We start from the raw sequence: 13120 nt of genomic DNA, 5'->3' as shown, positions 1-13120 counted from the left end.
ATTTTTAACCAGGTATGCCCCCTTCCTCCCTTGAAAGTGTGAACCCCTTTTTTTGCTTGTCATTTTTTTGCGGACGAAATGACCTTAACTCTTAGGTGGAAAACTTCTCTCAGTTTTGCTCGTCAAATTTTCATCGAGAAAATGTGCCCTCCCCGCCCCCCCCCCCCCCCCCTCTGGAAAATCCAGGATCCGAATTGTGAATTGTGAGAATGCATTATGTAAAGTCGCACAATATCTACCATTATTCTACAGTAACAAAGGCATTTGACGGTCTTTATCCGATGTCTTATATATTAAGAAATGTTATCAATTGTGTCTGGTTACACGAACTGGAGCTTTAAAGTTGAAAAGAAAAAAAGAAAAAATCTCAGTTTGGAGGAAGCATTTAAGACTTTTGGAATGAAAACCACATTCACGATTCGCTAAAAACTTCTTCAACTCATCTTGGTTAAGAAACGAAATGTAAGGATTTATTAACCATCATCATACTACAGAGTTGTATTTAGTGCATGAAATATGTAAGACATAGCACAGTTATTGACACTGTTAATATTAATGAATACATTTACATGAAAATAAAAAAAAGCAAATTCAGATGAATCTGATTTTTCATACATCAAAGTAATGAAACTGAGAAACCTTTTTAGATTTTATACATATGATGTTAATTGGATCTCATTTTTTTGTAAACAAATCGTATAAGTATCAAAAGTGCATGTACCATACAAACATCAGGTACTTTATAAATAAGACGTATGAGGATTTTTTTTCACATGACATGTAGTCAAGTGAACGATAAAAACTTATATCCTTAATTTTTTTGATTATTTCTTTTGTCAGAAACAAAAATGTTTATATACAACTCAAATATTATACCCCAAAGACTATCATACTGCCATATATTAGATCTAAATTTATTATTTCTCTTTGCATGCAGTGAATATCATATATATACATAATTTAATTTTTTAGAAATATATGGAAAAAGTAGAAGAAATGGGGGATTTAAATTAGGAGAATACATTTTAGACTTCAGGAATGAAAACACGGTGATTAGTCAAGAAGTTCTTCAACCCTTCTTAGAACAGAAACGACATTGAATACCATCATATTACAGTGTAGTATTAAGTACAAAAAAATATGTAAAGAAGATAGCTCAGTTATTCACACCATTAACATGAATACATAAATGAATTACAAAAAATCCTGTATTAAAGTAGGAAAACCTACACAACTTCTGTTATTATATACTATGTTAGTTGGAGCTCATTTTTTGAAAAATATTTTATGAATATCAAGAGTAACAAGTATCATAAAAACATCGCCTACATGCACTGTGAAAAATAAAGTGCTAATTTGGCACTTACAGTGCTTGTATAGTGACTGCACTACGAATGCTGAGTTTCTAGTTCAAATTTAAATGAGAAAATCAGCACTCGTAGTACAGTCACGATGCAAGGACTTTAAGTGCTAAAGTAGCATTTCGTTCTTTACAGTGTAATGTTAAAAAAAAAAAAAAACACATAAAATACATTCGATTAAATGATAAATACTGACATCTTTCACTTTTTATTACGTCTTTTGTCAGAAAAATAATATTTATATACAACGTAAGAATTTATACTAAAGATCATATTGCATCATACTATATTTTCCCTGCGTTAACTTTAAATGCGCTATTTCTCTTTGTCTATGATGTATGTACGTGCACACATAATTCAATTAATTGGAAATTTCAGGAAAATGAATTGATGTATTACCGATTTGTACGATACTGCTATATATATATATATATGTGTGTGTGTGTGTGTGTATATATACATATATATATATATACATACATACATACATATTTCTGCAGTTGACCTCAAATCAACTGACCTAAAGTCGTGTTCGTGAACTTAGTGCTTTCCGACCTCGGAGAGTATATACCCTAGCTTTTATATATATATATATATATATATATATATATATATATATATATATGTATATATATATGTGTGTGTGTCTATGTGTGTGTGTGTGTGTTATCATTGCATACATTTTGAAACAAACTTGTCATGTCAAGTGAATGAAGTTTGTTGATAAATTCAAATTCGATTTCAACACCTGGCTGATACATAAAACGGGTCTCAGTTCTGTCCCCGTGGGGCCACTTCCATTGACGAGTGGATACCATGCGCGACCATGGGGTCTCGAAAAGCACCCTAGACACGTATTTTCCATATTCTGAAAATGCACCCCTTAACACGTATGGCGTAGGAAACCTTACCCTTAACAAGTATTGGAAACAATACGATACTCTTGGCAAATATTCCCTGAAATGAACCCCTAAAAAAGTACAGGAATGTTTTATTGTTATATCACGGGTCCTAATTCTGTCGTCGGTTTTACCTTTGCACATCATTTGGTTTAGTACGACCCCACTTTCCACTTCTCGCGAAAATCTGACTCTAAACATGTAGTGTTGCATGGGACAAAAAGGACATTTCCTTTATCAAACATTTTAATTTTGTTTTAACATCCCCGCAAATTTGACCCTAAACACGTAACTTTCCAAACAATTATAGATACCCTTTTTTCATTATTTTTGCGTTTTTGACACCCTTTTCACGTTACTTACGTAACGTGCCTTATCTTGAAAAAGACATCCTTTTCACGTGATTTTTTTTTTGTTGCGCATGGTATCCACTTGTCAATGTAAGTGCCCCCGGGGTTCTGTTATGTGTAACGTAAGTAATCAAGTCCCTTGAACAACTAAAATTATTAAAGGGGTAAGAAATACATGAGCTTCTTACATTGTTTTCATAACGGACGTTCGGAAATGCACATTCATTTGCACTATGACATCACAAACGAGGTTCTATGACTCGATCGGTCCACTCCAAAACTAAATTCTATTGAACAACATTATATTTTTCTTGTAGCATGAGAAAATTGGTAATTTCTATTTAAAAATATGTATATAGTTTAAATGCGTCAAAGATACAATAATATTGGCGTCTCCTGCCATATTTATTCATGCTAAGGAAACGCTCATTTCTGGAATGCATATTTTACGTGCATATTTGCCTAAAAGACTGTGTTTCTTCAGCGAGTGGCAGGGAAATATCGTTCATTATCAACCATACCATCATAGGGGGCGATACTCGTATCAGTCGGAAAGGTAGATAAGTTTTAAAAGTCCTTGTAAGATGCCTTCCGCCCGGGCATTGGGGCGTGCGCCTGTAATCCAATCTATGTGGGGAAGTTAAAAATTGATGTGGAGGTTCAAGGTTCGGGCCCTGGTCACGTCTTTCGAATGGTGACGTTAAAGGTCGGTCCCAGACGTAAATAATCATATCTGACTGATACACGTCTGACGAAATTAAAATACACACACACACACGCCTTCCGTCTGGAGCACCCGTCACTATCGCCAGTTTTGTCCGTACAACTCGTTTTCCACCATTTCAGTTTTCTTGACCTGCGCATAGTTTGGAATTGACCCTGATGAAGCACTTCCGGGTTGCTCATGTGAGACATAGTGTCCATTTATTTGTCCACTTCCTGTTGCATCTTCTCTAATGCCAGCATAGTCTACTTCCTCTACTATCCCAGGAGACTCAAGCTCGCTCATGTAGTAAGTGTTTTTCTCCGCTTTCATGTCTGGTTCGCCGCTCAGGATAAGAGCCCCGCTAGCTTTCGCACGATTTGATTTCCTGGTGTCGTAAGAGAGAGATAATGCATGATGAAAAGTATGACATTGACTGCGCTAGTTGTTTTGTTTTCATAACTTATCCAGCCAGTCATAAAACCATGATGAATATTGGCTTCCATACAATTTAAATAGGTAAAAAATGTACATTTAACTTTCTGTGGTAAAGATTGACTTTGAGTCCTGCAACAGTATTTGAGTTTCGATAATGGAATTGTGAAGGCGTATAATAATTGTTATAATGATGGTAAATCACATATGGAATTGTGTACAACGATCTATATGAACTAAGAGTACTTTTGGAACATTTGTCCCTTTTGAATTAACAAATACAAATACATGGATTCATATGCAGAAATGTGATTTTTAAGTTCTTCTTCTTCGTTGTTCTTCCCCCGGTATTAGATGATCAGCGGCAATCCGCAGGTTGGTTGTTGAGTTGAAGTAATTCCTCTAAGCGAATATTGCAATATTGAACTTAACCTAGTTGAATGGAAAATCACTAAATCGTTCTTAGTATTTCAGTATTTCAGCAATATTGGATTATTATAATACATACAACTGACACATTATAATACATACAAATGTACATGTGCATATAATTTAGAGCATCTTTTTGAAATTAAAGTAACGTTAAAATTGAAATTGAAATTGGAAGTGTTACTAATATTGGAAATTAAAATGGAATCGGAATTAAAGTCAGTAATATCTGTGAAATAAATAAATACCATTTCAACAGCATCAACTTTCCATACATTTAGTGCGTTGTGATAACTTCTGTTGTAAGTACGTACAAGTAGAATATGTTAAGGTTACGTCATCTCTATAATTCATGAAAAATATTCCCATAAGATCATAACAGATGACATTTTTTTTTCAGAGATAAGGGGAATCTGATTGAATAAAAATAAGCGGGTTTTATTATCCAAGTTTCTTTACCTTTTCTTGGTTAACGCAACAGCCAATATCAGCAGGATGATGGCGATGACTGCTGCTGAAACACCTCCAACAATTGCACCTTGGGAACAAGAAGAAACACCAGAGAACATACGAGAGAGATACAGGTGATAACAATAAATTGTAATATCGAATTTATTGATACTGACATACATTTTTTTTGTATACCATCACTTCACAGGTTTAGACGAAAACAAAATTTGAGGAATTAGTTGAGCTTACACTCCCATTTACAACCTTTTTGGGTGCGGCGGGCTCCCACAAAAGCCCAGCATCTTTACATTTGCAACGTTACATTTAATAATAGCAGTTTTCGGAACTAAAGTGGCGACCCTGGGTGAATATACTGCTATCATTATTATCATTATTATTATCATTATCATTATCATTAATATTATTATTAACGGAAACTTTGTGATACAGCAAAGCAGAATAGAAGTCAAGATTGAGGGTAATACAATAATCTATCAAATCATCGAATGTACATGTACTTACCGATATTTGGCTGCGGGTCCTCATTAGATGGTTCGGTGGTGATTTCCCCTGTCAAAAGTGAATTAATCAAAGGGGAGAAGTTAACAAAAATTATGCGCTTTTACCATCGAATTGACGAATTAATGAGAGTAATGGTAGTATCTTACATTCACTCATATGTTCTTGAATCCTATAAAAAATAAAAATGTTATGTATATTAAAGAGACGATGGAATTAAAAATGACCTACCCACAATGCACAATAATAAGTCTTGAACCCTTTATATTTCCTTAATTGCTGAAATACGATTTAGCATGCTTGTTTGAGTCAAATCTCAAATATTATATTCGTATTTTAAAACCTCTTTTACTAAATCAATTTCAGTTTTACCCTTTTCAGTAGGTGCAGTAGAAGATTCTGGAGTTGAAGAAATCTTGTCAGTTTTTGGAGATGAAGCTGGATAATCTGTAAAGAAATATTGTTACAAAACTGATGAGCCCTTAATTGAAATGAATTCATAGGTCACTGAATAGGTGATTGAATTCATAGCACAACATAGACTAATCTCCATGACAAAATTCATTTTATATTTACCCTTTGAGGTAGGTGCAGTAGAGGAGTCTGGAAGTGAAGACATCTTGTCAGTCTCAGAAGACGTGGTCGGCGAATCGGTCTTGGGATCTGTAAAGTAGTGTTCTCATTATATTAATTCACGTGCACTTAATTGCCTTTCATCCAATATGCCTTATTTATTAAAGACTCTATCTAATTAAAAACGAGTTTGAAATGATTATCCATGCCTAATTCATTTTTAGAAGACGTGGTAAAAGAATTGGAATGGGATCGGTAAAGATGAATTGTTATGATTTTAATATACGCGTACTCATTTATCTTTTTTTTCCATACAATGTATTTTTTAAATGATCATATGAAAATATATCACAATTAAAAGTAATCGATCCTAGATCCATTTTATGTTTACCCTCTGCGGTAGGTGCAGTAGAGGCATCAGGAGGGGAAGAATCTCGTCAGTTTTAGAAGACGGGGTCGGCGGACTGGTCTTGGGATCTGTAAATTAGCAGCAGTCGTATTAGTAGTAGTTGTACTATTATTTTGATTCATGTGCAATCAATATATTACCAGATAAAATATACTTCTTAAAAGAATATTTCATATCACAACTAAACGTAGCCCTCATGTTAAGCGTTGCAGATAAAATGGGGGGATATTGGAATAGCGTATATTTTCACAGTTTCCTCCAATCTAACACACGATAAACTCAAAACCAATAGACAAATGCCTAAGAAAAATAATGTAAAGAATATATGAGACACCAAGTATCCAACCCCCTCTAGTCTAAACCCTTAATCACTCTATTTCATGCTTACCTTCCGAGGTGTAAGTTGTAACAGCTTCCATAGTTGAGGAAACTGTTGTTGAATCTGAAATTTGTGACGTCATATCTGCAACAAAACATATACATATAATTCCAAACGTATTGCAAAGTAAACTTCGGAATAAATTTAGTGATACTGAGATATTCATGCAACGTTTAAATGAATAAATAAATAAATAATAAATAAATAAATAATATTAGTTCTTGTCTAGCGCACAGCACAGTATGACCAACGGTTCTATACGCTTTTAAAGGACTTGTATATTAAGTTATGAAGTCAGATGGCAAGTCTTGCATGACGCAGTATTGGATTAATTGGGGTTCTTGGTATTAGTCATGGTTCCTTTTGCCACTGTAAATACACGAGAATCACAACACAGTCAACACCAAAGCCGCTATAACATAAAAAAAAACATTTCCAATACTTGATAAAATGGTAATAGTACACTAACGAATCGGGGGTGTTATGAACTTTTTACTAACACATTTGGGTTGTCTCACATCCAGAAGTCCGAAAGTAGAATCACAACAACTATTTCACAACAAATAACTAAACAATATTAATAATAAACAAATATATAAATGGTACCTTAGTGGATGAATGTGTATTTTTCTAATAGTAGCTGACTGTTTTGTCATGTTGTTGAAACTAAATAGGACCCCTTTCTGTTCAATAATTCGCATTTATCTCGACCGTAACATTCCGTCTTTACATTACATGAATTCGTCTAATGGTTGTGTATTGTGTAATGCTTAGCCGATTATTATACGCGGACATATTTATAAACTTACCATTAGAGGGTGAAGTAGTATAATCACCGAAAGTCGGTGAAGCCTCGTCTGTTTTAAGAGAAGTTGCCAAGGCATCGGTTGTGGTCTTAGTTGGTACCGCCATCACAACTGCAAGTGAGTGTGAAGATGTGGTTTCATATTCATTACATGTACGATGTATTTTAAAATTTGTGCATAAAAAAAGGTTTAAAAACAACAATACAAAGAAAACAAATAAAAACAAATGCGATGAAACGAAAAATGATATGCAATTACGTAGTCCTACGGTGGTTTAGAACCTTGTAGAGCAAATTGTCCAATGTGTTAATATTCGCATCAAATTGAAACATTCCTAACAGATTGCAGACGGACAATAACAATCGTAAAAGACGTTAGACACACACACGCAGTACTTAAAAATAGACACATCGCCCTCATGCGCGCGCACACTCACTTTACATAAATGTAAAATAAAGCAGTCGCAGCAAACTGTTATCACATGAGAAAGTTTACTGGTACATTAGTTTAAACCTGTCTTTGCAATATCTTGAAGTCGATAATTCTGATAGTCGCTAACACACAAAAGCATACGTGGGACAGTGTATTAATATTGCTTCGATAAATACCCGAAATTTAATGGAATTCTGTGCATATTTTGCTCATTTTCCATTTTCTCCCACAGCCATTTGGCCCTTTTTTAATTCATACATGCAAACTCTTGGACAGAAATTCAATTGGATTGTTTTCGAACCCATTTTGAGATAGTTACTTACCAAAACTGGTATTTATCTTTAAACATATACTTACGAGTGCAGGTGAAATTCGGACTACTCCACGTTCCATCTACCTGGCAGTAACTGACAGGAGAGGCATCGGGTACGTAGCCCGTGGAGCAAGTATAGACAGCTACCCCTCGATACGCGTAGGAGGAAACCGTCACGTTCGCTGCGTTTTGCACTTCGATAGTCGAATTTGGGCAAGTAACGGCTGAAAATGCAAGAAAGAAATCAATATAGATAATGGACCCCTCAGAAGAACAGCCGTTAGGCTGAAGAGGGCTATCCAGCCCATGTGTTGGAAAATGAATAAATAAAAAAAAAATGTGAAAAAATAGACATGAGCAAACAAACTTTTGTAATTCTACCCTTTACTTATCACCTTAGAAAGTTCATATTTTAAGTTTAGTTGAACATCCAAATTACTTTGACTTCCTCCCCGGGAGGTGCGTATGTTTACTATTCAGATAATGTAGACAGGATTCCAATATGAATAAATGCACACAGATCTTTTAAAAAAGATAATTTCAATATACCTGTGTATGCTACCGATGAATCATGTTTTTCTATTCACATCATTACTGCCATGTCTGTTTATTTCTGGATGATTTCCATTTAAATCATTGATGATATACAGAGTGAGTCAGAAAAAATGTCCCACTTTTGTAAAGTTGATTTTTTTAAAATATGAATATTTAATCATTAGTTTCATGATATGTCTTGATAGAGGTATCCTCCAAGTACATTCAGGTACCATTTTCATTTGATCCCGTGCACGCATGACTGAACATTGTAAATTTTCATTGTTAACCAACAAAAGACATAAGCAACATATTTGTTTTATGTGCACTTAATGATGATGATGAAGATCAAGATGATGACAATGAGGATGATGATGATGATGATGGTGGTAGTGAATGTGTTTTAAGGGGAAAGATTGTCGGGAATTGCCACTTAAACATTCAGCGATCTTGCTAAAAATCAATGCTTAATCAGAAAAGAGAAAATTATGAACCAGTTATTACCATGTGTGTTGTGTGTGTTGATGTGTGGGTGTGTGTGTGTGAGCATGCCAGTCTGTCTGTCTGACTGTCTAAAGCACTGTTTTATTCATCACCCAGTAACTTGGCGCAAGTGAGATCTGACAGTCTTCTAAAGATTGTCCGATGTTCAGTCATGCGTGCACGGGATCAAATGAAAATGGTACCTGAATGTACTTGGAGGATACCTCTATCAAGACATATCATGAAACTAATGATTAAATATTCATATTTTAAACAATTCAACTTTACAAAAGTGGGACATTTTTTTCTGATTCACTCTGTATTTCATACGTGTACCAAAGCTCCCATTAAACCTAGCGCTCATTGGGAAATAAACAATTAACACACATCACAAATTCGTACCAACCCTGTGACACGCTATCCTCCTCGTCATTCAGACCCCTAGATTCATCTTAAAACTTGTCCTCGCTATGTATCGTTAATCTGAACATTCTCTTAATTTTGTGTTAAATACCCCCTTTCAAACCTCGAAGTTAATACATTACTAGCCTCCCAATTACTCAAACGCACGCACCACATTGCTACATAGACCCTCAAACGCACATAACCTTATTCGCTTTACATTGTTTACATTGTTTACATGTACCATAGAGTTTACCTTCGGCTCCATGACATTTGCTCGGGCGACTATTGCTCCGCTGTAAATTCCACACCCTAATCGAATGACCAACTTCAACCCTGGGTTTAGCACTATGCCCTACCCCAATCTTAACCCGAAAACCTAATACCATGGTCACATTTGTTCTACGGCGAGTCGAAAACAGCCGTTTTAACATTTTTGTACCAGCTTAATATAGGTGGTTTGAATAAAAATGAATAAAACGGCTGTTTTCGACTCGCCGTACGACCACCGTAGAGCAAATGTGACCAAGGTATAACATAAAACCCCATCGCAATCCTTATCTTAACACACATCTAAGACAAAATTAAGCCCAGAGTCACAGGAGCAAATGTGTCACCTTACCTTCACACACCGGTCTTTCTGAATCCCATCTGCCATTGAGCATGCATGTAGCTAAGATGTCACCCTTTACCTCGTAACCAGGGTCACACTCGTAGTCCACGGTAGCTCCGTCTAGGAATGAGGTGGTATCCGATGGCGACCTGGATCCGTGGAGCGGCTCCCCAGGATCCCCACACTTTGGCAAACCTTCAAGAGGCAGTGCATATCAGGAGGGAAATTTCTTTTAAGGCTTAAGTCCTCCAACCACAAAATGTAAAAGAGAAAGTTCACCTTGATAATAAGTATATTGTAAAAAATAGCCGAACAAAAGCAAAAGATGTTGACGAAAGTATGAGAAAAATCCCTCATTGATTTGAAAGGTTTCTAAAATTTGATTATTTGATTTGTGATGCCCACAGAATTCTTAGATAGTGAATGATAAATAAATCAATTAAATATTATTTTGGAGGAACCCTACACTTACTCAAACGCGAAAACATCAGTCATCACTTTTTTTTTATTTTCGAGCCATTCAATGACAAAACAACCTTGGTCGAAAATCGGTGAATCAAAATAGCAGTGTCGTCTTACGTCGGCGTACATTATAAACAATTCACGCTTATCTTGGCTAAATGCTCTAGAGATGTCCCATTAGAGAAGGTAAGCCACCGTTAAACAGGACCCAATAACAATCGGGTATTCCGTGTTGGCTCTCGGTAGTTCCGGTTAGATACTTGCACTGGGATGTACGGAAACTGCACATTTCCGTACATCCCAGTGCAAGTAATCCGTATTTAATACGGGAATGGTAGAAATATATCAATTTACCCGGGGGGGGGGGGGGAGGGGGTGGTAAAGTAGGCATAATTTCGCAATTCTCCAAATGAATGAGCTGTGAATTTCAGTGACATGATAAAAATAAATTCCAAATTGTTACGTTTATGCTTTGGGTATTATATTAACCAGTACTTATAGGTACTCAAAATCGACAATAATCAGTGAACATAGTACCCATTTCCATTTCATTACAAAAAAATATCAATTTAAACATGCACAATATTCCGTACTAAATGAAAAGATTGCATAGACATGTATTTACCAAACTGGCAGAGCGAAGGTCTTAGGCTGATACAGTTTTCGTCGTTCCATTTGAGGTCGGTAGAATTCGAAAGCTCAATGCAATCTTCCTGATTATCGATGTTGTTAGGCTCACCACTGGCCCACTGGAATGTTAAAATCCTGGTGTCTGTGCAAAAAAAGAAATATATATATATACAGTGTGAGTCAGAAAAATTGTTACACTTTTTAAATTAAGTATTAAGAAAATATGGGATTCAGAGAGATTCTAGCATGTAAGGATAGAGTATTCCTTTGTTACTTGGTAAAACTTGTTTCAGTGTTGTTGTTTAATATGGTTAAGTGCACAACAGCCATAGTTTGAAAAAGAAGTGCAAAAACCCATTTGCGCCAAGTCAGTTGATAACATGTACCTGCTGAAACAGAGGCAAAAGCATTCACACAAACAATGAGCGTAAAGTTTGCATATGTTTATTAATCAAGAAAAATAAACAAGAGAACCAGTAAATTAATACATTATCCTAACTTAAAAGTTCCTTTTCAATGTCATTTCGGCCACAAGAAAGCTTCCCACCTTCAATCTTCCACATGGTTTCCATTTCTCTTGATACACTTCTGAGCTCGATGGAGCATTGCTGCCATGGCCCTGCGAAGTGTCTAAAACAAAATCAGTCGACAAATGAAGAAGAAGCATTTTATGTGATTGAAGTCAAAGTGTACAGCACCCCACCTGTAGATCTGGATGACTTGCAGCAGCGCATCATCAGAGCAACATGTGGAAGATTGAACATGTTGAAGGCGGGAAGCTTTATCCAAGTTGTGGCCAAAATGACAATGAAAAAGAACTTTTCAGTGAAGATGATTTATTGATTTACTGGTTTACTGGTTTTACTGGTTTATTTTTTCTTAATTAATAACCATACGCATAAACTTAACGCTTATTGTTTGTGTGAATGCTTTGGTCTCTGTTTCAGCGGGTACAGATAATCACCTGACTTGGCGCAAATGGGTTTTGACACAAACAATGCCTGTTGTGCACTCAACCATAACAACAACACTGAAACAAATTTACCAAGTGCCAAATGAATATGTACTCTATACATACATGGTAAAAATTTTCTCTGAATCCCACATTTTCTTGAAAAATACTTAATTTAAAAAATGGAACATTTTTCTGACTCGCACTGTATTTTTTTCTTCTCATTTTGGATATTCTAATCTTGTATACATACATTTTAACAAGTTCAACATTTGATAAACCCTATACGAAATGCTTCAGCGGCCACCATTTCTGACTAAGATAGGACAAAAGACGTGAATTATCCAGTATGACATCGAGTGGATTGATAAACATAATTCAAACAAAAAACAACACAAAGATGGGAGTAAGGCTTAAAAGCAAATGTTAACGAGGCAGTTAACGAATCGCCAGATGATCGATACAGGTTTCTGCCCCCTGTTACACCCACAAATGTAATAATCGCCCACAAATGTAATAACGCCCACAAATGTAATAACACTTTACCCACAAATGTAATAACGCCCACAAATGTAATAACACTTTACCCACAAATGTAATAACGCCCACAAATGTAATAACACTTTACCCACAAATGTAATAACGCCCACAAATGTAATAACACTTTACCCACAAATGTAATAATGCACTTTACCCACAAATGTAATAATGACTTTACCTACAAATGTAATAAATTTGAAGTGATTTTTGGCGAATTCGTTCTAAACTAATATCCTATAGTAATGCGTTCATATAGCACAAAAGTTCAAAGTCTTTTTTCCAGACCCGGTTAATGAAATATTACAGTACAAGTCCAAGTCTTTTTCCAGACCCGGTTTTTCAAAATTATAATATACGTCCAAAGTCTTTTTACCGGATCCGGTTGTTTCAAAATTATAATATACGTCCAAAGTCTTTTTTCCAGACCCGGTTAATTCAAAAATTAT

At 35.4% G+C, this 13120-nt stretch overlaps 1 protein-coding gene across 2 annotated transcripts in view; it reads right to left on the bottom strand.

The window, feature by feature from the left end:
• Window positions 1–2660: 2660 nt before the first annotated feature.
• Window positions 2661–13120, bottom strand: part of LOC121419507 (sushi, von Willebrand factor type A, EGF and pentraxin domain-containing protein 1-like) — a 45657-nt gene continuing 35197 nt past the window's right edge. Inside the window, exons 8-17 of one of the 2 annotated variants that reach the window (XM_041613960.1) lie at window positions 11178–11324; window positions 10100–10285; window positions 8103–8282; window positions 7317–7424; window positions 6517–6591; window positions 5723–5809; window positions 5519–5593; window positions 5150–5197; window positions 4637–4715; window positions 2661–3701 (exon numbers count right to left, since the gene is read on the bottom strand). In XM_041613960.1, coding sequence (XP_041469894.1) covers window positions 3413–3701; window positions 4637–4715; window positions 5150–5197; window positions 5519–5593; window positions 5723–5809; window positions 6517–6591; window positions 7317–7424; window positions 8103–8282; window positions 10100–10285; window positions 11178–11324 — 1274 coding nt within the window. In that variant the 3' untranslated portion in view covers window positions 2661–3412. The remainder of the gene's footprint in view (window positions 3702–4636; window positions 4716–5149; window positions 5198–5518; window positions 5594–5722; window positions 5810–6516; window positions 6592–7316; window positions 7425–8102; window positions 8283–10099; window positions 10286–11177; window positions 11325–13120) is intronic. The other variant, XM_041613961.1, reaches the window with a different exon arrangement.

Source organism: Lytechinus variegatus, chromosome 8, assembly GCF_018143015.1.
Source record: "Lytechinus variegatus isolate NC3 chromosome 8, Lvar_3.0, whole genome shotgun sequence".
Classification (NCBI taxonomy): domain Eukaryota; kingdom Metazoa; phylum Echinodermata; class Echinoidea; order Temnopleuroida; family Toxopneustidae; genus Lytechinus; species Lytechinus variegatus.
This window is presented reverse-complemented; position numbering and strand designations above follow the sequence as displayed.